The sequence below is a fragment of the Nicotiana sylvestris genome, chromosome 9 (genome assembly GCF_000393655.2).
Source record: "Nicotiana sylvestris chromosome 9, ASM39365v2, whole genome shotgun sequence".
Taxonomy (NCBI): domain Eukaryota; kingdom Viridiplantae; phylum Streptophyta; class Magnoliopsida; order Solanales; family Solanaceae; genus Nicotiana; species Nicotiana sylvestris.
In genome coordinates this window covers 90,343,261-90,369,828 of record NC_091065.1, presented here as the reverse complement: position 1 = coordinate 90,369,828, position 26,568 = coordinate 90,343,261, and the positions used below count along the sequence as shown (strand labels likewise).

General features: G+C 39.6%; 2 protein-coding genes across 2 annotated transcripts; both read right to left on the bottom strand.

Moving 5' to 3' along the window:
• Nucleotides 1-15,645: 15,645 nt before the first annotated feature.
• Nucleotides 15,646-16,844, bottom strand: LOC138877900 (uncharacterized). The gene is made up of 3 exons (XM_070157545.1): nucleotides 16,422-16,844; nucleotides 16,154-16,345; nucleotides 15,646-15,828 (listed from the first exon to the last, which is right to left on the bottom strand). Exons 1-3 carry the CDS (start codon nucleotides 16,842-16,844, stop codon nucleotides 15,646-15,648), a joined length of 798 nt encoding a protein of 265 aa, XP_070013646.1.
• Nucleotides 16,845-19,728: 2,884 nt separating this feature from the next.
• LOC104221540 (protein OSB1, mitochondrial-like) lies at nucleotides 19,729-23,050 on the bottom strand. Its single transcript, XM_009772606.2, has 5 exons — nucleotides 22,495-23,050; nucleotides 20,845-20,983; nucleotides 20,666-20,750; nucleotides 20,457-20,563; nucleotides 19,729-20,003 (listed from the first exon to the last, which is right to left on the bottom strand). The coding sequence occupies exons 1-5, from the start codon at nucleotides 22,899-22,901 to the stop codon at nucleotides 19,818-19,820; spliced, it is 924 nt and encodes a 307-aa protein (XP_009770908.1). The 5' UTR covers nucleotides 22,902-23,050; the 3' UTR covers nucleotides 19,729-19,817.
• Between the last annotated feature and the right edge of the window lie 3,518 nt (nucleotides 23,051-26,568).

Sequence of the window (26,568 nt, the reverse complement as noted above, 5' to 3'; positions counted from 1 at the left end):
TAGAGTACTTTTATATTCTGCATAGGTAACGTGAATCGCGAACGCGAAGGATTATATGCAATCGAGAAGAAGAAAAATATTAGCTTACGTGATCACAGAAAGAAGGATGTGAACGCGGCTCATCACAGGCTCAATGTACGCTATCGCGTTGAAGGATATGTGAATGCGAAAAACAAAGTGGGGGTCCCCAACAAAGCCAACTCTATGCGAACACGGAAGGTCAAATGCGAACACGATGCAGAAGAATTTACGCGTTCATACTATGAAAGCGAAGAAGAAAAATGGGTCACTCATCAGACAGCCTACGCGATCGCGTCTGTGCCTTCGCGATCGTAGAGAAGGACACCAGACACCAAATTTGCAGCACTCTGAAACATAAGAAAATGGCTTGTAGCCTATCCGAAACACGCTCAGGGCCCCCGGGACCCCATCCAAACATACCAATAAGTTTCATAACCTAATACGGACCCGCTCGAGTCTCAAATTACATCAAACAACGTCAAAACTACGAATCGCACCACGAATGAAACTTATGAACTTTCAAATCTTCCAACTCTTAAAATCAGTGTCGAAACATACCAAATCAATTCGTAATGACGCCAAATTTTGCATGTCAGTCCAACTCTCGGAATCGTATTCTGACCCCGATAATCAAAGTCAACTCTCGGTCAAACCTCTCAACCTCCCAAAATTTCAACGTTTCCAATTTTCAGCGTGTCACGACCCCAAATACCCGGTCATGATGGCACCTATCACAGTACTAGGAAGCCAACCAAATATTTACCACAATGAAATATCTTATAAAAATCATTTTTCTAGTATAGAATAAGTCTAAAATTCATCATATGAAATAAATGAATAAAATAGAATATGCGAAAAACCAGTACAAAATACCAACACAGCCCAACAACCCGATATCACTAGTCAAGAGCCTCTAAATACAACTCAATCTAACTGAATAATACAACATGAGTCTGAAATAAGAAAATACTAAGATAGGAAGGAGGAAAGCAGGGCTGCGAACGTCGTGTAGCTACCTTGCAATCTCCAGTAAAGCTCTGAGGGTGCTGGAAGCTCTCACTCTAATGTCCGAGCACCTGGATCTGCACACAAGGTGCAGGGAGTAACATGAGTATGCCAACTCAGTAAGTAACTAAAGTAAATAAGGTCTGAGTGCAATGACGAGCAGTTAAAATTATATAATAAGTCTCACCAAAAATATCAAGTCAAATTCTGTAATTTAATCGCTAGTCATCTCGTAAAACTTCAGTTTCAATTAAAAATCCTTTGAAAATATTTATCCAGCATTTTTCAACAGAGGCTCAGTATAAAAGAAGAGTGAAAGTAACAAGAGTCATAAAAAATCCCCTCGGGCAAGGTATCACTCATAAATATAGCCTCTCGGGCAAGCCTCTCAGTCACTTGTGACTCAGCTCTCGTCACACAGTACTCACACTCAGCAATTCGGCTCCATAAATATCTTATAGTCATAATAATGATAATAATAATAATAATAATAATCGCTGCGGCGTGCATCCCAATCCATAGTTTATAGTCGACTACGCTTACTGGTAGTGTATAGACTCCGGAGGCGCTCCTACAGCCCAAGCGTCATATCGCTACGGCGCGCAGCCTGATCCAATTTATATCGTTGCGGCGTGAAACCCGATCCATATATATAATATTGATACGGCATGCAACTCGATCCATAATAGATATATAATCCTCACTATTAGGTCCTAAACCTCTCTCTCAGTCATTAACCTCACGGCCACTCGGGCATATCAGTAATAAATCAGGGAACTCAGCCCAAACAATTTTTCATATATTAAGAAATAGAGTGATGAAACCAGTTTTAAACAAATAACAGGTAAAATATGACTAAGGATATGCTTTCAAATCAAACAAAGTGAGAAAAGTAGTAAAAATACCCCTAAGGGTCTGAACAGGTCGGCACAAGGCCCCAAACACAGCGTACAGCCCAACATATAGTATCAATCTCTTAAACACGGAATATCATAAGATTTTAAATCAAAATACGTGGCTTAATAGTCGCTATGGGATATACCAAGTCACAATCCCTACCGGCGCACGCCCACACGCTTGTCACCTAGCATGTGCGTCACCTAATTTATCAAAACAATATGAAATACCGGGGTTTCATACCCTCACTTCCAGATTTACAATGGTGAATTACCTCAAACCAGATGAAATACTACTCCGCGACGCCCTTGCCTCTCGACTCGGCCTTAACTCGCGTCGAATCTATCCAAAAATCAGAATCATAACGTCAAAATATGCTAAGGGAACGAAGCCTATGCGAAAATAATCAAATTACAACACAAATCCCGAAATTGGCCAAACCTGACCCCCAGGCCCACGTCTCGGAATCCGATAAAAATTACACCAATAAACTTCTTATCCTTCCACGAGTTCATGCATACCAACAATACCAAAATCTGGCCATAAATGACCCCTCAAATCCCTAGATTAAGGTCTCCAATTTCCAAGCCCTAAACTCCCAATTTTTGCTACTAATTTCCATAGATTTCAAGCTTAATTAGTCAAAAACCATCATAGAAATAAGTTTAGGGTCCAAAAATCTTACCTCCACGAAACCCTCTTGAATTCTCTCTTCAAATTACACTTCAAGCTCAAACCCGCATGAAAATGGTGAAAAATCACGAAGGGCTAAATTTATATGTTTTGCCCCAGCTAAACAGCTTCTGTGGTCAAAATCTCGCACCTGCGGACCCGGTCTGCTGTCCCAGGTGCGCATCTACGGAGTTCACTTAACCGTTCAAGACTGCACCTACGATCAAAATCCCGTACCTGCGCTATCGCAGGTGCGCTCAAACATCTGCATCTGTGGTTCCAGCTCCTCTTGCCCATTTCCGCATCTATGACCCTCATTGTGCTTTTGCGGGCCCGCACCTGCGGTTCCCAAGCCGCAGGTGCGGTTATGACAGGAGCTTCAACACTTCAGCTGCAAATTTCCAACTTCAAAACTCCCGCCAACCATCCGAAATCACCTCGAGGCCCCCGGGACCTCAACCAAAAGTACGAACAAGTCATATACTACCATCCAAACTTATATACCAATCTTCGAAACACCTACAACAACAAATCAACCACGGATTCAAGCCTAAGAATTCCAAAAACTTCCGAAATCCTCTTTCGATCAAAAAGTCTATCAAACCTTGTCTGAATGACCTGAAATTTTGCACACGTCACAAATGACTCAACGGACCTATTCCAACTTTCGAAATTCCATTCCGACCCCTATATCAAAATCTCCGCTATCAACCGGAAAAAGCCAAAAATCCATTTTCGGCAATTCAATCCTAAATCTACTCCGGACCACCAAAACACATTTAGATCATGCTCCTAACAAATCACCTCCCGAAGCTATCCAAATCATAAAAATCAAATTCCGAGATCGTTTGCTCACAAGTCAACTACTAGTTGACTTTTCCAACTAAAACACCAACTTAAGAGACTAAGTGTCTCAAACCTCACCAAATTCATTCCGAACTCGAACCAACCAACTCGATACCATACAATACGACTGAACAAGACATAAAGAAGCAGAAATAAGGAAAATGGAGTGGTAACTCATGAAACGACCGGCCGGGTCATTACATCTCCCCCTCTTAAACAAATGTTCGTCCTCGAACGAGTCAAGAAACATACCTGAAGCCTTATATAGGTGAAGATATCTTCTCCATATCTTCCGCTCGGTCTCCTATGTAGCCTCCTCCACGGGCCGACCTCTCCACTGCACTTTCACTGAAGCTATATCCTTTGATCTCAACTTTCGAACCTAACGCTCCAAAAGCCACTAGCTCCACATCATAAGTCAAATAACCCTTTAACTGAACCGTACTGAAATCCAGAACATGAGACGGATCGCCAATATACTTTCGGAGCATAAAAACATGAAATATCGGATGCACACTCGACAAGCTAGGTGGAAAAGCAAGCTTATAAGCCACCTCCCTAGTCCTCTGAAACACCTCAAAAGGCCCAATGAAACGAGGACTCAACTTCCCCTTCTTTCCAAATCTCACAACACCCTTCATGGGTGAAACCTTCAGTAGCACCTTATCCCCAACCATATAAGACACATCACGAACCTTCCTATCAGCATAACTCTTTTTCCTCGACTGAGCTGTACGGAGCCTCTCCTGAATCACCTTCACCTTGTCTAAAGCATCCTGCACCAAGTCTGTACCCAAAAGTCTAACCTCACCGGGCTCAAACCAACGAACTGGAGATCTACACCGCCTCTCATATAAAGCCTCGTATGGAGCCATCTAAATACTCGACTGGTAACTGTTGTTGTAGGCAAACTCTGCGAGTGGTAGAAACTGATCCCATGACCCTCCAAAATCAATGACACAAGCACGCAACATGTCCTCCAATATCTGAATAGTGCGCTTGGACTGCCCGTCTGTCTGAGGGTGAAAAGCTATGCTCAACTCAACCTGAGTACCCAACTCTCATTGCACTGCTCTCCAAAACTATGAAGTAAACTGAGTACCTCTATCTGAAATGATGGAAATTGGAACCCCATGCAGACGAACAACCTCTCCAATATAAATCTCAGCTAACCGCTCTGACGAATAGGTAGTACAAATAGGAATGAAGTGCGCGAACTTGGTCAGCCGATCCACAATCACCCAAATAGCATAGAACTTCTTCAAAGTCCATGGCAGTCCAACTGCAAAGTCCATAGTGATCCGCTCCCACTTCCACTCTAGAATATCTATCTACTGAAGCAATCCACCTGGTCTCTGATGCTCATATTTCACCTGCTGACAATTGAGACATCGAGATACAAATCCCAGAATATCCTTCTTCATTCTTTTCCACCAATAATGTTGCCTCAAATCCTGGTACATCTTCGCGACACACGGATGGATGGAATACCGCGAGCTATGGGCCTCCTCTAGAATCAACTCCCGAAGCCTATCTACAATGGGCACACATATCCCACCCTGCATCCATAATACACCATCATCACCAATAGTCACATCTCTGGCATCGTCGTGTTGAACTTTGTCCTTAAGGACAAGCAAATGAGGATCATCATACTGGCGCTCTCTAATACGATCAAATAAGGAAGATCGAGAAATTACACAAGCTAATACCCGACTAGGCTTTGAAATATCCAACCTCACAAACCGATTGGCCAAGGCCTGAACATCAGCTATGAGAGGTCTCTCCCCAACAGGAATAAGGGCAAGACTACCCATACTCACCGCCTTCCTACTCAAAGCATCGACCACTACATTGGCCTTCCCTAGATGGTACAAGATAGTGATATCATAATCCTTTAGCAGCTCCAACCATCTCCGCTGTCTCAAATTGATATCCTTTTGCTTGAACAAGTGTTGGAGGCTACGATGATCAGTAAACACCTCACATGACACACCATACAAATAATGCCTCCAAATCTTCAACGAGTGAACAATGGCAGCCAACTTCAAATCATGAATAGGGTAGTTCTTCTCATGGGGCTTCAACTGACGAGAAGCATACACAATCACTCTACCCTCCTACATCAAAACACACACAATACCAACTCTCGAAGCATCACAATACACTATGTAGGAACCTGAAGCTGACGACAAAACTAACACTGGAGTTGTGGTCAAGGCAGTCTTGAGCTTCTGAAAGCTCTCATCACACTCATCCGACCACCTGAATGAAGCACCCTTTTGAGTCAACTTGGTCAAGGATGATGCTATAGATGAAAATCCCTGAATGAACCGGCGGTAATAACCCGCCAAACCAAGAAAGCTGCGAATCTCTATGGCTGAGGACGGTCTGGGCCAACTCTGAACCGCCTCTATCTTCTTCGGATCAACTTGAATACCCTCACTGGACACCACGTGCCCCAAGAAAGCCACTGAACTAAGCCAAAACTCACATTTGGAGAACTTTGCATAAAGCTTCTCCTTCCTTAATCTCTGCAACATAACTCTCAAATGTTCCGCGGGCTCCTCCTGACTACGCGAATACACCAGAATATCATCAATGAAAACTATGACAAACGAGTCGAGATAAGGCTGGAACACGTTGTTCATCAAATGCATGAACGTTGTTGGGGAATTGGTCAGCCCAAAAGACATCACAAGGAACTCATAATGACCATAACGGGTCCTGAAAGCTGTCTTAAGAATATCTGAGTCCCTGATCTTCAATTGGTGATACCCTGAACAGAGATCAATCTTGGAGAAGACTCTTGCTCCCTGAAGTTGGTCGAATAAATCATCAATGCGAGGCAAAGGATACTTGTTATTAATTGTAACTTTGTTCAACTATCTGTAATCAATGCACATCCTCATCGTGCCATCCTTTTTCTTCACAAATAGCACAAGAGCACCCCACGGTGAAACACTAGGCCGAATAAACCCCTTATCAAGAAGTTCCTGAAGCTGCTCCTTTAATTCTTTCAACTTCGCCGGTGCCATACGATACGGTGGAATAGAAATGGGCTGAGTGCCCGGCACCAAATCAATACCAAAGTGAATATCTCTATTTGGGGGCATGCCCGGCAGGTCTGCAGGAAACACATCAGAAAAATCCCTTACTATAGGAACAGAATCAATACTAGGAGTCTCTACATTGATATCCCTCACAAAGGCTAAGTATGAAAGACAACCCTTCCCAACCATCTGTTGTGCCTTCAGAAACGAAATCACCCTGCTGGGAACATAATCAGTCGAACCTCGCCACTCAATCCTTGGTAACCCCGGCATAGCCAATGTCACTGTCTTAGCATGATAGTCCAAAATAGCACGACACAGAGATAACCAATCCATACCCAATATCACGTCAAAGTCAACTATACTAAGCAATAAGAGATCCACTCGGGTATCCAAACCCCCAATAGTCACTACACACGACCGATATACACAGTCCACAATATAGTATCGCCCGCTGGAGTAGATATATGAACAGATGAAATAAGAGACTCGCGGGGCATATCCAAATAATGGGCAAAATATGATGACACATAAGAAAAGGTGGAACCAAAATCAAATAATACAAAGGCATCTCTGTGGAAGACTGAGATAATACCTGTTATGAGCACGTGATTTTTGCCTTATGTGAAATACTCCTACAAATTAAAGAAATAGATTTTTCCCAAATTATTTGCAATTTTATAGGATTTTTGTAGAATTTTGTTAATTGTTTGCATTTTTGTGCACGTCTAATTATATTAAAATTATGAAAAAAATGTCAAAATATCATGCATTGTATTTAGATTTTTGTGTTTATATTTCATGATTAATTAGTTAATTGATTGCTTTATTAAAATAAAAATCACAAAAAAAAAAATCTTTCATTTTAAATTTTTATCCTTTAGTGATAATTTAGTAATTTTTTTTCTTTAATTTAGGACCAACTAGTTTTGTAAATATCATAATTACATAAGTAGCTTGATTTTGCAAACCAGATTAATTTAAAATTTATTTTAGGATTTTAATTAATTAAAGAAAGAAAAAGAAAACAAAAGAAAAAAGAATTTGGAAAAAGGATTAATTTAGTTTTGAAGATTGGGCCAATTTTTAATACACAAACTCCAGCCCAGTTCATTTATTAGAATTCCGTCCAAACCCAGCTCCCCAACCCGGTCCAACCTCACCCTTTAATCAAACGACGTTGTTTTGTCACGCTCAATCCCAACTGTTGATCCAATCTAATCCAATGAACGGTAACTCGTTACCCCTTTACATATAAGTGTCCAAACTCGGACCCCTCCCCCCTTCCCCCACAGAACCCTTATCATTTCACTTTCCCTCTCTAAACCCACGAAACCCTAGCCACCCCTTATCCCCTTGCCGGCTCTGCCTTCTCCGCCGCTCGAAAATCGCCTTACGGTGACGGAGCTTCTCCAAACTACCCCAAAATTTAACCATGAAATCCTCACCCCATCCCCCCTTCTTTCCAAATCTATCAATATTTTTCCCTAAAACCCAGCCAAATCCACCCAATTTCAGATCTGAAAATCAAAAAAAAAAACCTAATTTCCTTTTTCCTTTTCTGATTTTTGTTCAATTCTGACTCGTCTTGACCTAAATCTTACGTTGATAGATTGCTCTCAACAAGAGCAATCGACTGACGATAGTTTTGAGTCATTATGAGAACATCAGATTCGGATAGGCTCGCCGGATTCCAACCATAATTCATCGGTTCCATTCAAGTCTTTATCATTACCTTTTTTTCTGAGTTAAACAAGGTAAAATCTCACCTCCCCCTTTTTCTTTAAGTACCAATTTGATCTCACCATTGTTTCCTTCATGTTCGAGTCAGTAGTTTTTAGGGTTCGTTAATTTGCTTATTCTTGTTCTAGAGTCATCACTGTCTTCTTGTCTTTCTTGTTTGAATCAATGTGGTTTTGATAGTTTCATACATTCCTTAGCCTGTTAGATTACTTATTTTCGTTTGGAGTCATTTCAATCTTCTAGTCAGTCTAATTAGTTTTGTTCTAGTTTATTAATTATCGATTTTGGTTAAGTAAAGCATGCGTAGATTAATTAGTAAATAGTGTTGGCTATTCTAGCAGTTAGTTGTTTGTTGTATTTGAAATTATGTGATAGTTTGTTTTGCCTAAATAATTAATTAGTTGTAATTTAGTTTAAGAGTATGATTGTGAGCCTATTGTTAGTTTTAGCTTCAATTCTGGTTTGGCATCATTTGGTATCAACTGAAATTGTGAGGGGTTAATTGAACAATAAAGAAAACTTAAGGGGTTTGTTTGAAGGGTGGATAATTATGGAATAGGATAAAACCATGTGGGAAGGTTCAAGAATAGGGGGCAACTGTCCTTATTTGGTTAACACAAAATGCTGGACCAATAAGGGACAACCAGCTATCCCAGATTGTTACAAGATGCTTTTTCAGGCTGATAAGGAATATTTTCCCAAAACAATTTTCTAGCACATGGCATTGAAGCCTATAAAAGACACATTTTCTTCATTCATTTGGTTAGACGGAAATGACACCCTAAAATCTTCTCTGAAATTTCATTTCTTTTCTTCATCTTAGGACTGCTTTGGAAGCAGAATTGTGACCTTAGCATTTTCTTTTTGCAAATCTAGTTCCTTTCAAAAAAATGGTTTAAGAAGCTTGTTTTGGGATCAACTCTGGTTTTCTAAAGTTAAGTTTGGATTCAAGATCAAGTTTATTTCTGGGATTTCAAGGCTGCTCTTCTACTGATTTGTTGTTGTTTCTGCCTGCTTTGTTCTCTCTAGTTTGTCCAGAGGCCTATTTTTCTTCTTACTTGGTTGCTAATTAAGGTATGTATTGGTATCCCAAGTAATGTAGGAAGCTATTTGAATACCATGACTATCACATGATGTTTGGAAATACTGTTATTTGCTGGATTTATGAGCATTCTGTTTACGGATACATGTTCTATATTGGTTGGCTAAATCTGTTTGTTGATTTGGATTGCATATTGTTTTGGTTAGTTCAAGTGCTAAATAAAAGTGCATGTTCAACTTGCTTAAATTACAAATATTGGATTTTTGTTGTTTCCCTGAATATGAGCCTTTTTGTGTGATACTAGATGTATGTCCTTAGGGCAGTATCACAGCGTGAAATGAAATTTGTACAGACAATTGAGTTTGAAATTATAGCATTCATCAATTGACTAGTATTCATGTATCGGAGTAGGTTAGATTTGTGATTTGGGTACAAGGTTAAGCAAATGCGAAATAGAAAAGAGCAATATGGCTTATAAAATCTAGTGTTTTACAACTAATTTTACTTGTAAATTTCACGTATGATTATCATTATAATAATTCTGGCAGATTCATTGATTGGGTTTTGTATGATTTCGATTTAATTACTATTGATATGGTGACTGAATATGTAATAGCATGTTTTTCTCTGTTGTATTCCATGTTGTGGGCCTGAAACAAGAAAGGCCCATCCTAGTAGGAACTAAATCAAACATTGTGGGCCTCAATTTAGGCCCAATGACCTTTCATATGGTTGAATTAAGGACAGCTTTGTTGCCTAACCCGTATCTGTCACACCTCCTTTTTACCCGAAAGGGATACAAGAGAGTTTTTTCAATTAAAGTGACATTAATCAAAATGAGATTATTTTATTTAATTTTTCGGAGTCGCCACTTGGAATAGTTTATTTGGTGTCCCAAGTCACCGGTTTAGTTTTAATCCCAAATCGAGGAGAATTTTGACTTTATATAAAAGTCTGCGAACTAGAAATTTTAGATAAGGAATTCTGTTAACCCGGGAGAAGGTGTTAGGTATTCCCGGGTTCCGTAGTTTTAGCACGGTCGCTTAGCAATTTATACTTGGCTTAAGTTGTCTAATTACTTATTTTAGAACCTATGTGCATTTACCTTTTACCAATTTAATTGCTTGATTATTCGTAATTATGGAATTATCTTAAAACAAGTCACGTGTACGTGTACTCATTTGGTTTGGCGTGTCAAAAATTGTGTCATGTGTACGTGTCCACAATTAATCACACTTTATTGTTATTAAGAAATTTTTTGTCAAAGTTGCGCGAACGCATACTCCGGTTTTATTTTTAGGATCGTAATTATGTCACGCGAACATGTACACAATCACGATGATGTATTAAATCGCACCTAAAGCATTTTCTACGAATATTCATGTTTTTCCTAAAACTAATTTGGGATTATTGCGAGGCTTAAGAGTTATGCATTCTTCTGACTTAATACCACTCATGGCCCACTCTTATTCCTGGCCAAGAAAGAAACAACTCCAATTTTTTCATCTACCCGATTAAAAGCATTTGTTCAAGAACTCAAGACTACATGCATCACAATCGAAATAAAAACTAATTAAAATAATTTAAATGAAAATTAAGGCATACTACTCAAATAGCTTAGAATCACAAATCAACCAACACGCGCATCAAGCTATCATAACACAATGAAATGAGAATAAAAATTGAGATATGGACCTTTTATTGATGAACAAAACTGAAAATTATAAATCAATCGGGCTAAGCAAAGCAACAATCCTTGGACCGAAATAACGAAATTGCGAACCGATACCTCGAATCGACACTAGAACACCCGACACCCAAACTCGAAACAAATGTAGCAGAACCAAAAACAAAGGAACTGGAGACGGAAACCAAGGTGCTGAATACGACGGCGGCCGTGGCTGGCGCCGGAATATCTCCTGATGGGCTTCACTTCAAAAATGCCGATTGTGATTTCTCTTGGTTAGCTTAGATCACAAATCTCCATATAACTCCATATTCATATAGGGCAGCGTGTAAATTAGATTAACGGGACAGGATATATAGCAACGTGGTTTGCCAACTGTTATAATCAATTTGGCCCTTTGTTTACTTTCATTTTTCAAGATTTAGATTTAATTTGTGTTTCTTTTTTCATGTGGCACCTAGAGAAACAACGAAGTTGGCAGAAGTTTTTGTTTTGGGCATCGCCGTTCACCTTTTTTTTAGCTCTAGGTCTAAGAATTGAAACTTAGGATAGGGTTTCTATAATTGGGTATTTTATATGGAGGTGGGAAGAGATGATGGTCATTGTATTAGAAGGAAATAGATAGTTAGGATTAAATCTTGCACTTAAGTGGGCTAATGGGATGGGAAGAATTGACAAAGAGTGATTGGGTTAGACCATGTCTTTTGAATTTGAACTTAGGCTAAAAAGACCAAATAATACAATGTATCTATAAAAATGTAAAAATCACTCTAAATTAAAATAAACTAATATAAAACTAAATACTACGAGTGAAACTAATTTTTTTGTATTTTCAAATATTATAATACTATAAATATAAATATACTAATTGACTTTAACCTAAATATGAACATATTTATTTTATTTTTTTGTGATAAAATAAAGTAAAAGAGTCAAAACTATTTAAAATAACGACATTAAACCTAAACTAAATATTTTACGCTAAAATGTATAAAATCTTGGGGAGGGTCAAAAATTACATGTCTACAGCTGCCCCTCTTTGACTGGAAATGCGAAGAGTTTTCAGACAAAGAACGACGAGACAGGTTTTTTGACCCGACCCTTATTTAGAGCGACCAAAAACTAAGAGAAAGGAGAATGTGATCGAGCCCTGGTATCTGAGCTGCCTACATAACCTTGGTTATAAAGGAATCAGGCCACGTGTAGTTCGAAATTAGGAAGAGTGATGGAGTATACCGCGGTGGAGAGCCAATTGAGGTGCCGTCGAGGTTCCGGTCCGCGGTCTCGTTATTACATCAAAATCAAAAATCAAAAATACTAACTAAGCTTATCAGCTACGAGTTACAAGATTCCTATCTATGAGCCTTCTGAAGCTTGATCTTGAGTCTTGGTTGGTTCTTTATGCGGACTCTGATCTGAAACTTGATGCTTGTTAGCTACAGGTGCTTTCCTTTTTCAACTTCTCGGATCAGGGCGGGATATGCAAAGCTTGTGACTTCAATCACGTCGTGAGCGGTCCACATCTTTTCTCCGCTTCTGCACTTTGAGTTCACTTCTTTTTCTTTTTCTTCTTTTTTCTTTATTCTGGATTGAGACTCATTCTTTTGGTCATCGGAACCTTGTGCCACGAGGTAAAACCTGCTCAGACACCAAAACAAACAAACAAACAAAACGTTTTTGCCCCAGTTTTTTCTAGGAAAATTCGTGAGTTATTGTAACAAAATTCTAAACTACTTCTTTATTGAAAGTACAAATTACAAGTGTCTCTACATCGATTTAAAGAATGGATGATATAGCACGTATCTCGAGAACAAAATAACGAGGTCGATGCCCTTGCAAATTTGGGATCGTCGATCGAAGATGATGAGCTTATCTTAGGGACTGTCGAACAACTTTTAAGGTCAATAATCAAAGAAGGACACGCTGAGATAAACTCCACAAGTCTAACCTGGGATTGGAGGAATAAGTACATCGAATACCTAAAGAACGGGAAGCTTCCATCGGATCCTAAAGAATCAAGGACTTTACGCACTAAGGTCGCACGATTCACTTTGGATGAGGATGGAACACTGCATAGGAGAACGTTCGATGGACCATTAGCAAAATGTTTGGGACCAGGAGACACCGATTAGTTCTACGAGAAATTCACAATGGCACTTGCGGAAACCATTCCGGTGCCAAGTCATTAGTTCACAAAGTCATCAGAGCAGGATACTATTGGGCCGATATGGAAAAAGACGCTAAAGAATTCATTTGAAAAATGCGACAAATATCAAAGGTATGCGCCAATGATACACCAGCCCGGGGAGCAACTTCATTCAGTCCTGTCCTAATGGCCGTTCATGAAATGGGGAATGAATATCGTCGGCCCTCTACCATCGTCCCCAGGTAAGTATAAATTCATTTTGTTTATGACTGACTATTTTTCTAAGTGGGTTGAAGCACAGGCCTTAGAGAAAGTCAGAGAAAAAGAGGTTATAGACTTCATCTGGGATCACATTATATGTCGATTCGGAATGCCTGCCGAGATCGTATGCGACAATGGAAAGCAATTTGTTGGTAGCAAAGTGACGAAGTTTTTTGAAGATCACAAAATAAAGAGGATCCTGTCAACACCGTATCATCCTAGTGGGAACGGTCAAGCCGAATCGACAAACAAGACCGTCATCTAAAATCTGAAGAAAAGAATGAACGAAGCCAAAGGAAAATGGAGAGAAGTGTTGCCCGAGGTCCTTTTGGCGTATCGAACAATGTCAAAATCCAGTACGGGGGAAACACCATTCTCTTTAGTATATGGTGCCGAAGCTTTGATCCCGGTCGAAGTTGGGGAACCTAGCTTCAGGTTTCGATATGCAACGAAAGAGTCAAACCATGAGGCTATGAATAGGAGACTTAAATTGCTAGATAAAAGGCGAGAAGTCGCCCTTGTTCGAATGGCCGCGCAGAAACAGCACATCGAGAGGTATTACAACCGAAGAGCCAATCTTGGACACTTTAAAATCGGGGACTTAGTTCTGAGAAAGGTCACCATTAATACTCGGAACCCAAATGAAGGAAAACTTGGACCTAACTAGGAAGAACTGTATCAGGTCCTCGATATCGTCGAAAAAGGATCCTACAAACTTGGCACGATGGATGGCGAACAATTACCAAACAATTGGAACATATCACTCCTCAAATGATATTACTGTTAAGGTATGACCTTCTCCATTTTCATTTGGATTTTATACTAACCAATAGTAGGTGTCCGATCGAAGACATCGAGGAACTCTCCAACACAAAGTCCTTAGGTTTTAATCACGCGTTGCACTCTTTTTCCCTTGGACCAGTTTTTGTCCCAAGTGGGTTTTTCCGGTGAGGTTTTTAACGAGACAACCATTATTTGTGCTACCTTAAGGAAATTCAATAGTATCTGAGGCTTCTTTACAACCAAACTCGAATACTGTGGGGTATCACCCTCGGATGTTAACTTTGTTACAAGGAAGGTACTTCGTGTCAACAGGGTATCGATAGGTAAAATTTTGTAAGGGCCAAACAATCAATCGAACCGTGCCCATGTAGATTACTCTAGCCCTAAAGACAAACATATACGCATGTATAATCTATTGAGAGAAGTGTTTTTCCTTGCAAAATACATCATGACTTAGAGAAAATTTTACTTTACAATTTATTACTTTTGGTCTGTTGTGGAAACAGGCTTAAGGGCCAATCACAACTGAAGTTTGAACAACTTACCCCGTACTCGGGGACTACCGTCCGAAAAATCGATGTAATCGAACTACTAAAATCTCGAGACCATAAGACCTTAAAAATGCAACCCTCGTTTTTATAGGTCACAACCACCCCACTCGGGGACTAACATTTCGAACAAGTTCGGAATGCAATTGAGAAGCAAGCAACAAAAAAAATAAACCCAGTATGTTCCCACTAGGTGGGAAAAATCTCAAGTTAAAAGGTACAACCAAACTAACACGGTTTGGAGACGTTCGAATTCCGTAATGAAAACAAGCCTTCTAATATCTTCACACCGGTTAAAAAGCCTACCCTCGGCAAAATTATAAAGGGTTTTCGATAATATCAACCCTCGAAAACCCTAAAAGGGCATCAAATTGTTCGAACTCTTGAAACAACGTCATTTCTTGCTAAGGCATAACAATTTTTTATATGATTAACTTTTTTAAGCCAAAAAGGGAAAAGAGCCATTCTTTTGAGGCTATATCGGCCTAATTCAAGAGCCTAAGGGCCATTTTGTTTTTGAGTTCGAGAAGTCATCCTCACTCAACTAAAACCTAAGGGTCATCCTACTTCGAGTTCGAGCAAATACTCGCTTGATTATAAAGACTACACTAGTCCGACTTCGATAAAATTGCCCAAGCCTCATACTTATGAGACTTTTCGAGACATGGTCAAAACAGAATTTGAACGAGGCGGAAATTGAAATAAAGACAAATCAAATAGAAAAGAGATCTTTTATATATGAAAATATTTACATGGATCGGTTAGGATCCTACACAAAAAATTTGAAAAAGAAAAAATTCTAAGTGCCTAATTTTACTTGGTAGCTACACCTTCGCCACGGAATACCCTCCACCCTCGGATCAACTCACGCTCCTAGAATCATCATCATCGGAAGAGAGCAACATTTTGGCTTCGGCCTTGAGCTTTTTTGCATTCTCGGTCTAGACAACAAGGTTAAAGAAACGAGCATATATCTCCTCAAGAGTCTCTCTTCGAGAATAGTACTTGGCATGCTCGGCAGCCCAGTATGCTCGAGTCTGAGCGGTATCAGCAAATTCCTTTGCTCGAGCTTGAGCAGCTTCAGCATCAGCTCGGTAGACGGCCACAATCGCCTCCGCATCAACCTTTACTTTTCTTCCTCAGATATAACTTTTACAAGTTTGGCATCCAACCAAGCCTCGAGCTCCTCAATTTTCTTGGCTTGGGCCGAGCTTTCCTCCTTCATGCTTTGGAGCTAACGTTCGGTCGATGACAGTTGGGCTCGGGCAACATCTTTCTCTGAGGCAAGGCGGTCCATGTTTTGTTTCTACCCCAAAGTCTTTGTCATCACCAATGTTGGCCTCCTCACGGGGTTGTTCGATCTTTTCGGCCTTCTACTGAACCTGCAGGATCGAAGTATTAGTCCTCGTCCCCGAATTGATACATCGAGCTTCTAAAAAATTTCATTACCTGCTTAATCAAGTCGGTTTGCTCTTTATGAGATGTGGCCAATTCGGCTCGGAGGTCCTTGATCTCCTCTTCTTTTTGACCGGTGAGAAGTTTAAGGGCATTTCTTTCCTCCGTGAGCCTTTGAAGATCGGCCTCGCATCGGCTCATCTTTGCTCGGGATTTAGAAAACGCATCCCGATGAAGTGTCAAGGTCTATGTAGAAAGAAAGGAAATTAGACAAAAATAAATAAATACAAGTGAGATATCGATGAGGGGAGTTGAGATTTACCTGACTCAGGAGTCGTTGAGCCTCATCAAAGATACTCGATGCCTCATTCAGGTCGGTAGCATCTTCGGCTCCTGTTAAACAACCACGGAAAAGTTTCTCTCCCCCGTGGGCTTCTTCTACATCAGAGGTCCCCATGGCCTGGGCTTCCTGAATTTGCCCCTCAGAAAATTTAGGGAGGATTGGCGAATCGCCAATTTCTATTTCCCCAAACGAGTCACTTGGGGCATTCTCTTCATTTTGAAGGGCCTCGGAGCCAGCCCCTTCGGGCACACCCACCGATTGCTCGTTTCGGCAAGGGGAATCTTCATCCTCTGACGACTCAGGGACTTTGCTCGGGCCCTCTTCCGAGGTTTTCTCGGTTCGAGGTTGAATTTCTTCGACCCTCACCGGCTCAGCGGCCTTCGACGCTTTGGTGCTCCACATCGTTCAGGCCACCAGATCGAAGCCATCATCTTCATTTTACTCTTCTTCGTCTCTTAGTCGCTGAACTACATCCGCAGGCAGGACTGCGGTGTCTTTCTTTGACTTACGAGCCTTACTCTTCTTGGGCTTTGGAGTCTCGGAGGTTGAGACCCTTTTTCTCTTCTTATCCTTCGCCGGCTTCGGGGCCGGGGGTGAAACCTCCTTCTCCCCAAACGGGGGCCTCATGACAGCGTCTTTTCCATGGACTATATGAAAGGGTGTTGAGTAAGTATGAAAAGAAACATTTTAGCGAAAATCATTAAGTATGTTAAAAAGGACTTTCCATGATTTTTGGCCTCCCATTGGCCCCTTGTCAAATCGCGCCATGAGCGCTCAACATACGAGGAGGTCGAAGCTAGTTTCCGAACCCAGCTCTCGAGGTTAGGAATTTCACCAGACATCCAAGAGACCGCTACATCATAGAAAGTAATGTCGATGAGAAGAAGAAAAGGAAACAAAACAATAAATTGAAGCTAAAGGCAGGATTATACTTACGCTACATATTACACTCCTCGGGAAATGGCATTTTCTCGGCCGGGAATAGGTCCGGAGTCTTCACTCGAACGAACCTTCCCATCAACCCTTTCGATCCTTATCCTCATCTATACTTGAGAACAACACCTTGGTGGCTCGAAGTTGGAGTTTTATTAACCTGCCTCGAAAGAGACTGGGGTTGTACAACCTGATGAGGTGGTCGAGGGTGAAAGGCATCCCTTCGGCTTTGGTCGCGAAGAATTAGAGCAGAATGACAATCCGCCAAAAATAAGGATGGATCTGGCCGATGGTTATTTGATATTGGCGGCAAAAATCAATAATGATGGGATCAACATAGCCCAGGGTGAAAGGGTAAGTGTAAACACTTAGAAACCCTTCCACATAGGTAGTGATGTCTTCTTCGGGGGCCGGAATCACCACCTCTTTATCTTCTCAATGGTATTCTTACTTTACCTGCTTAAGGTCACTCTCAGTTATCGAGAATCAAGTACACACCCCTTCTCGGGAACACACTCCTCAGGGCGCGGCTCCACCAGTGTTTTGTCGCCGGCCGGCCGCGATGAAGAAACTTTTTCCTTTTGAGGAACGGTCTTTAACATTTTTGTCATTTTTGTATAAGTATAAAGAAAGTAGAAGAGAGTAAGGTGTGGTGTTTTGAGGGAAGGTTGATAACGAAAACTGGAGATTTTGAAGAAATAAAGAGCTTAAGAGATGTAAATAGCTTAAAGGATTAGAAAGAAGTGAAAGAAAAGATTGAATCAATGAGAGAAGGGGCATATTTAAGCGATTCATGGCGACGGTTCAAAGGCACTGGTGGCCGATGCTCATTAATGACTTTGGGAACTGTACCGATGGGACGTTTCAATCACTCCTGCCGCTTACGTCATGAAGATGACGTCATGAAAGGCCTGGGTATAAAATCGAAGCCTCAATTCATTTCTTCTCATTACATTCCAAGAAACGAGGGGAATGTGTATACGGTTAAAACCGGACCTACCCGATTTTACTATTTGATCGAGACCAAAAGTTGCATCGAGGGTCAGCCTCGTAGTGGAGCAGATCAATGTGACGAAGATAAGGTGCCGAGTTCGAGAATCGAGGTGCCTGTCGAGATCGAGGCCAGCGATGATCAAGACCAAATATGGTAGACTTCGAGCAAAGCGCAATAACGGAAAGGCGGGATATCCGTGGCCGGTCGAAGATCACGGCGGAAATTCCAGAACAAATCAAATCAAGGGCGATTGTTCAGGCTTATCATGGGATTTACTTCTATAATTAGAATTGTACCATAAATAGGATTCTTCTACTATATAAGGAGGGGTTTGATCATTTTGTAAACACCTTACATTCAAGCATATCAAACCAATACGATACTTTCTTGCTTATATTCTTTTTCATCAGATTACTATATTTTTAATTATTCTTGCATCGATCAGTTCGAGGGTATTCAACTTGAGGGCTGAACTCCGTTCAAACACTGGTTTGCTTAATTTTATTGTTAATTTCTGCTACTAATTTTCGAATTCATTAATTGATATTAGGTGAAATCACGTGTCCTTAAAACCACATTATAAGTTTAACTGTTATCCAATTTTTAGGGTAAATAGACTTATTGTAAGATGATGCCCATCGAACCACAAAAAATCTGAGAAAATCTGAAGTTGAAAAACCCGACTATTATTGGTTTGGTTTGGTAAAGGAAAAAACCAAACCAACCCCACCTATATACGCCCCTACCCATAAGTATATGTTGTTATTTTGAATTGCACCAAAAAATGGGTCAACAAATTTTAACTTAGTTTGCTATGTCTAACACATTTTAAGACAAAAAGGGAGCATAATTGCAGCAACATCCATTGCCATACTAATTAACGCTGGAAGCTCATGAACCCCCAACTCCAGCTGATTGCAGTAGCAGACACAGACCTAATAGCTGCTTTTATATCTGCCCAATGTCACGATTAATGTTTTAAACCCTCAACCGTGTAGGAACATGCAAGATTGGGATAGCCAAACTCATGTTTATGATTGTTGTCGTTAGTGTAGTGTACTAAATTTCTTACAACCGTATGTGCTCTCTTTATTCTGTAATTGTTCATCAATCAAGCCCTGTGCAAATGATTGCCCAGATATTCCACTAATACCTAGTCGTTTGATTCAGATGCTAGTTAAATGGAGTAATTCTTTTTGTCACATGAGAGAACCATCTACTCTTGAGAAGTATGCTCAAGGATATGCCATTATGAAGCTGACTGTAGTAGATTCTTCTTCTTAGCTTACAACCGCCGTAGAATGATTCACAAACTTCCCTGTGAATACTAAATTCCTTGAAAAGCAATACTAGCAAACAGACAACACAAAATTTTATGTTACTACTTGAAGAAACAAAACTATACAAGAGTATATTTGAAAGTACAGCCAAAATCAAATGGAGAACAGCTAAAATTGGAAATTTTCCATGGACATGAAGTCTGCATTCGCGCTGCCATTTTGATCATGAAAAGATTCCATCTTTGAATCCAGTACTGCAAGTTGAGATTTTACCCATGTTGGATTATACCTGCCTTCTACCCACAATGCTTCACCTGTATCTTTGTGCTTGAAGTCTGGATAGTTTGGACTCCGCTGCGTAAGGAAATAATATCATTTAGTATTTCTTTCGTGTGCCGGATGTTAGTACTAGCAAAACAAAATAACATTGTGAAATCTAGTCAATCTTGAAATTTGAACACCCAAGTTCACATTTCGAACAATATTTTGATTTTTATTACTATATTAGATAGGTGCATAAAACATTCAGACTATCTTTTGCTTTTAGTTTGTCTTCCTTCCTCCTAAGCAAAAGTGCACTTTTTTTATCTCTAGAATTAGCACTAAATTTTACCAAAAAATAGGAGTTACACTAGATGAAGCATATGGCATTCAAAAGCTCAATTCTGCTACAAGCGTGTCACACGCATGCATAACACATGCACCAACAAAGACAAGTAAATAAGTGCAACTTGATTATGATGCAAGGAAACTAAGCCAAATTAGTGATGCTACCACAATTGACAACTTAATGATTTACTGGGGTACCTTGTTCTTCCTATTATCCCACCATTCCAGCGGATTAGCAAAGAAAGCTTGCCATAACTCCTCTGTGGATCCAGTGGTATTTGCGGGATAATTATTTTGCTTTCTACCTGCAAAGCCACAGGTAAAAATCTCTTTAAAATTTAATTCCAGAAGGATGTGTACACAGCTCTAGCAGTAACGAAGTATTTAGGTAAAGAAGTGTTATTTACTTGGTGCCATGGAATTAGAGTCCCCATTATACGAGGCAACAGAAGGAGAGGTCTTTTCAACAAAATTTAATTGCTGAACCACAACCTGCCAAAAGAGACCATAAAAGTTCACAGTCAATAAGAAAATGAACAAACGTGATGTTACCATAACACTAAAAGAAAAATTAAAATAAAGCTACCTTATAATATGTCTGCTGTTTCCCATCATCACCTTCAACTGTATCTGAGATTAGGCGACCAGAGACATAAATCTGGTGTCCTTTCTCTACATGCTGATTGGCAACACTAGCCAACTCATCCCAAAATGTCAAATTAACCCTGAAACCACAAAAATAGACTACTGCTGTAACTATCTGATAATAAACCAAGATCTGAAATTTCTGCTATTGGCCATTTAAACAGGATAAAGAAGATAGAAAGGGAGGATTGCTATTTCAAGCAGAGTAAGCTTCATCACTACTTAACCTCTCTTTTACTCATTAAGAAGCATCAGTAGGAAAACAAGAACAATGAAATAAAACTTTTATGTAGAAATAATCCAGGTTAAACTCAAATTCACTCGAAAAGAACATGACTGAGTCCTCAAAGAAGATATTAATTCGGAGGACAAACACAGCTGTAAACCTCACAGTGCAAGATAAATAGACTAGTCATTGCCCTAGTGAAAAAAATGAAAGCCCGAGGCAAGGAGTAACGCAAAACCAAATGGCCACTTTCAGGTACTTAGTCCTAAAAGTAAAAGGATGTCACTTCCATAGAGTTACAAAAGGCATCAAAAAGATTGTTGGTTTCACACTACTTCTGCTTCAAATAAAATGATCGTCCAAACTCAAAAGCCTGGAGGCATTTCTAAGAATGCAAATGGATTTGGATAAGGAAATCTCAAAATTAGAGCTTGCTTCAGCGACTATTTTACAGAAGTGCACCTAGTTCATGCCCTAGAGTAAATTTTAGTTTTAGAAATATTGCTAGTCCTGCAGTCGAGCTAAAAATTGGTACCAGGAACCTCATGATTACTGACATTCTGACTATATGGTATGGAGAACTCAGAGACTGTCCAGCTGAGGAAGAGGAATAAAAGTAGATTCGTGAACATTAGGATACGTGGATTTCTTACAGCAGAGATAGCTTTCATGAGTCAATGGATTTAACAAGCAGTTTATGGTCATGGATTTTGCAACCTTGTATCTTGAAGTAGGTAAAAGAAAAAGCCAAATTCATTACAGTTGAAAACGTGAATAATTTCGCCTTCTGGAGAACATATTTTTATTACTTAATTATGTCTTCAACACGCCCTTTCATGTGCAAGCTTAATTCTTTTTCATGGCATTGCTTGTTAAAGTGTGTGACTGTCATCTAAAAGTTTAAACTGCTATAGAGAGCACAGTTATATTACTTATGTCTTCACACGCTCGCTCACGTGCGAGCATAATTGTTTTTCACGGGCCAAAGACCTGAAAATTCTTTTTGATAAAGGGTGCCGTGAAACCTGCTTGCTCGATGCCAATGTTGAAGTGTGTGACCATCTCATCTAAAAGTTTAAGTTGTCCGAAAGTGCATACTTATTACTTAATTATGTCTTCAACATTGCCAATTATCTTTTTCAGTTTTGAGCAGTCAGATTACGGATGGCCATATCCTCATGGTGCCAACAGTAGATTGCAGTGGTAATGATTTAATACATAAAGATTTCAAGCTATGACGGCTTCAAAATAATCCATTTAACCCCACAAAATTATAACAGCAGATTGGAAAATGTTAAAGTTTTCAAAAAGGACAAACACAAAAAAGAACAAAAAATGCTATGAATTAGGTGTCGTTTGGTTTACCAAGTAGTGTCGTTTTGAGACTTCCTGACAGCGAGGCGAGTCCAAGCTACTACCTTTCCGGAATTCAAATGCTTAATTTGGACAGGCGCTGCTACGTTGCCAATGAGTTGCACCGAATTACAAAGTTCCTTGTTCCACTGTATTTCCGAAGGTCGTGGGTATTGAGTACGCCCAGCGAATCTTTCATACTCATATACATGAACGTCACTGTTTCCATTGCGATTGTAGTCGAATGAGCACCTTATGCTGCCACGTTCTGCAAGTTCCGTTTGCCTTGATGCTTTCTTCAACGGCGAAAAAAGGCGAAAAGACAAAGATTTTGCAGGGATGTGAGTTCTAGTAAAGGGGCTTCGAGGAGTTGAAGAGAAGAAGTTGTTTGTTAATGCAATTGTTTGTTCTAACGCCATTATCGCAGTATTTTCTTTCGCTTCCTTCGTAGGTTCTGTGCGCGACAAAAGGATGGAGAGAAACCCGGCGTGCACTTATCTTATCGTATGTTCTTCTTTCTAACTTCGAAATGCCTCAATCCCAGGCCTGCCGATATAAAAGTCCACATATAGCTTTTATTACTTGCTCTTTACGAACTAGCCAAACATTTACCATATAATTAAATATAATAATTTTGGGATTAGATGTGAACACTCTGTATCGATCATCGTTACCCATCGTTTTATAATGTATTGTATTGTATTGTATTGTTTTATGAATACAATATTTGAATAGATTGTATCGTTTGTTGTTGTTAAATAACATTTTGTTGTTTGGTTTGATTGTATCGTACTGTAGTATAATCGATAATTTCTCTAAAATACCCCTAATTGTTTTTAATAAAATTTATCAAGAATTACACATAAAAATAATTTAAGACAACCTCTTTCTAGTAATTTATCATTAATTACGTAGTTTGGAAATAAGAGCAAAAACCTGGAAAAAAAAGGTTAATTAATATTAGCAAAAATAAATAAATTAAAACGATGGAAAGAGATAAAGAATCGAACGGAGAGTTGGATAAAAAGAACGGGGCAAATCAACTCTAGAAAAGATGGAAGAAGACAAAGTAGGTCAATAGGTTGGAGATTTGAAGTTAAAATTAAAAAAAATTAAATGATAAAATAGAATTTAGAGTTATATGTAAGGGCATAATTGGAAAAGAAAATAGGAAACGATCTCACCAAACCAAATCAGTTGTTTCATAAAATGGAGCTTTTGGTTGTTCCGGAACAATGGATTTAGCAATATGATACAATCAATTTTAAATAAATAATCAAAACAAACATTGTTTTGGGATAACAAATACAATACGATACAATGGGTAACAACCATCCAAACAAGCTGGAAATTATTTTATCCTACGATTGATCAAATTTTTAAATATGGGATTAACAATCTCAGAATTAATTAATTCCAAAATTAAATATTATTTTATCCCGTATTGAGGGTGGTAAGGTTGCATACAATAGACCCTTGTGGTCCGACCCTTCCCCGGACCTCGTGCATAGCAAGAGTTTGGTGTATTGGGTTGTCCTTTTTTATTAAGGGTGGATAATAATCCTTGGATCAATTAATCCCGATATAAATACTAAAATAACAAAGATGCCCTTTCTAAGGCTCTTCCCCCAAACTCTTTTAAATAATTCAAGCTTAAAATTAAAAATAAAAATTTATCTCGACTTATCTAGTGACTTGCATACACCAAATACATATTTATTTTAGATCTCGTAAATATCCTATTTTTAATCCAATGAACCAAATATTTTCCAATAAAAATATATTCTCTAAATAATCTTGTCATTAATTAATTTTCGTATTATAATATATATCTATATATTATTAAAAGGAGATGAATAAGCCTCCACATCAAGTCAAGTGGAAATCTGTCATGACTCTGGTTCGCCCTCCGTGTACCATCGTGACGGCACCTAGTCTCTACGACTAGGTAAGCCTAAAATGCAAAAGATAAACCAATTTGCGGAAGAATACAATTTAAAACAGAAATAATGTAATAAAACAGCGTTTTAAAAGTGTCGCTAGGCATACAAAATATAACTCTCAAATCCAATATATATACCTCTACTAAAACCCGAAAACTCATAAATCACAAGCTAAGAGATACATAAGAAGCTCTAACTCCAGAAATGTCTAACCAAAAGGGGAATACTGAAGGGCTATACTATTACAGAAAGATAGAAAGGGACTCCCCGGTCTGTGGACGCGGCAGATATAACTCGAAGTCTCTACAGAAGCGCCTCGCCTCAAGGATGATAAGACAAAGTGAAAGTACTTGGATCTGCACATGAAAAACATACGCAGAAGGGGCATGAGTATACCACAGCGGTACTCAGTAAGTGTCAAGCCTAACCTCAGTCGAGTACTGACGAGGAAGGTCAGGGCCCTACTGCGGTTAAATAAAATACAAAGTATAACAGTGTAGAACAAGACAGTATAATTCAGTGCAATAGTAAGAAATAACATAAAATAGAAAAAGCAACAACAACTAGAACAGAGGCAAAGTAATCACCGAGGGAACACAGCTCAACACAGAGATAGCAACCGGGGATCTACCAGGATACCGTCCTGTAGCCCCAAAATGTAAATGTCCAGTGGATCTCTCGGGTGTCGTCCCGTAGTCCAACTCATAGTGCACCGGGAATCACCGAAATCCCGTTCTGTAGTCCCCAAATGTAAATACCTAGTATTGGGGGAATCTACCGGGTGGAGTCCCGTAGTTCCATATAACTGTGCATGGGGATCTACCGGAATCCCACATCCGTAGTCCCAAATAAATAGACAAGGGGGATCTATCGGAATCCCACATCCGTAGTCCCAAATAAACAGGCAAGGGGGGATCTACCGGAATCCCACATCCATAGTCCCAATGTAAATACACAACAACATCAGGAAAAATATTCAGAAATGGCAATTTCATATTAAGGCAAACAAGTAATTCTAGCCTAGCATGCAGCACAGAATTCAGGTAAGGCAGTTTGAGCAAGTAAAGCAATTAAGTCACTTAGACATGCTTTCCTAAGCTAACAACAGGCTTAATAGTGCAAGTAATAAAAACATGAAAGGAAACATACTAGTAATTACTTAAAGAAAATCGGATTTCCAACAATTAGCACAAGTACGCACTCGTCACCTCACGTACAAGGCATTTCAATTACCAAATATACCAAATCCTAAGGGAAGGTCCCCCACACAAGGTTAGACAAGCCACTTACCTCGAACCGGCACAAAATCAACCCGAAACCACGCTTTTGCCATGAGTACTCGACTCCAAATGGCCCAAATCTATCCAATTCAATTGCATAATGTAAATAACACTTCAAGTAACTGATTCTACAAAGAAATTCTAAGCTAATATGCGAAATTAGGTAAAATGGCCAAAATGCCCCTCGGGCCAACGTCTCAGAATAGGGTAAAATTTATATTTTCAGAATTCTCATACTCTCACGAGTATAACCATACAAAAATTATCCAAATCTGATGTCAAATCCCTAATCAAAACTCAAATTTTTGGTCTAAGAACTTTCCCCAAATTTTCATATAAATTCCGAAATTTAATGATGAATTCATGTTTAGATTAATGAGTTACAAGCAAAAGGAGTTAAGAATCATTACCCAAACGATATCTCTGAATATCTGTCAAAACCTCGCTCAAACCGAGCTCCCAAGCTTAAGTTTTCTGAAAATGGCTAAACCCTCGATTTGAAATTTTTATATTCTGCCCAACTTTTCCCTTAATCGCGATCGCGGAAGTCCAGATGCGATCGCGAAGAGAAAAGACCACGCGCCTCAAATTTACTCTATGCGAATGCGGAACCCCGTCCGCGAACACGATGCTTATCTCCCTCAGACCTACGCGATCGCGGTTGGCTTCACGCGACCACGTAGAGAAGCACTTAAAATCCACTGCCGCCTTATTTCTTCTACGCAAACGCGGCCTAGTCCACGCGTTCGCGATTCGGCACTGCCCAAAGCTATGCGTTTTCATTCCTCTTCATGCGAACGTGAAGAGAAAAATTTCCCTCTCCCTCATCTAAGCCTTCGCGATCGCGATCCTCCTTACGCGAT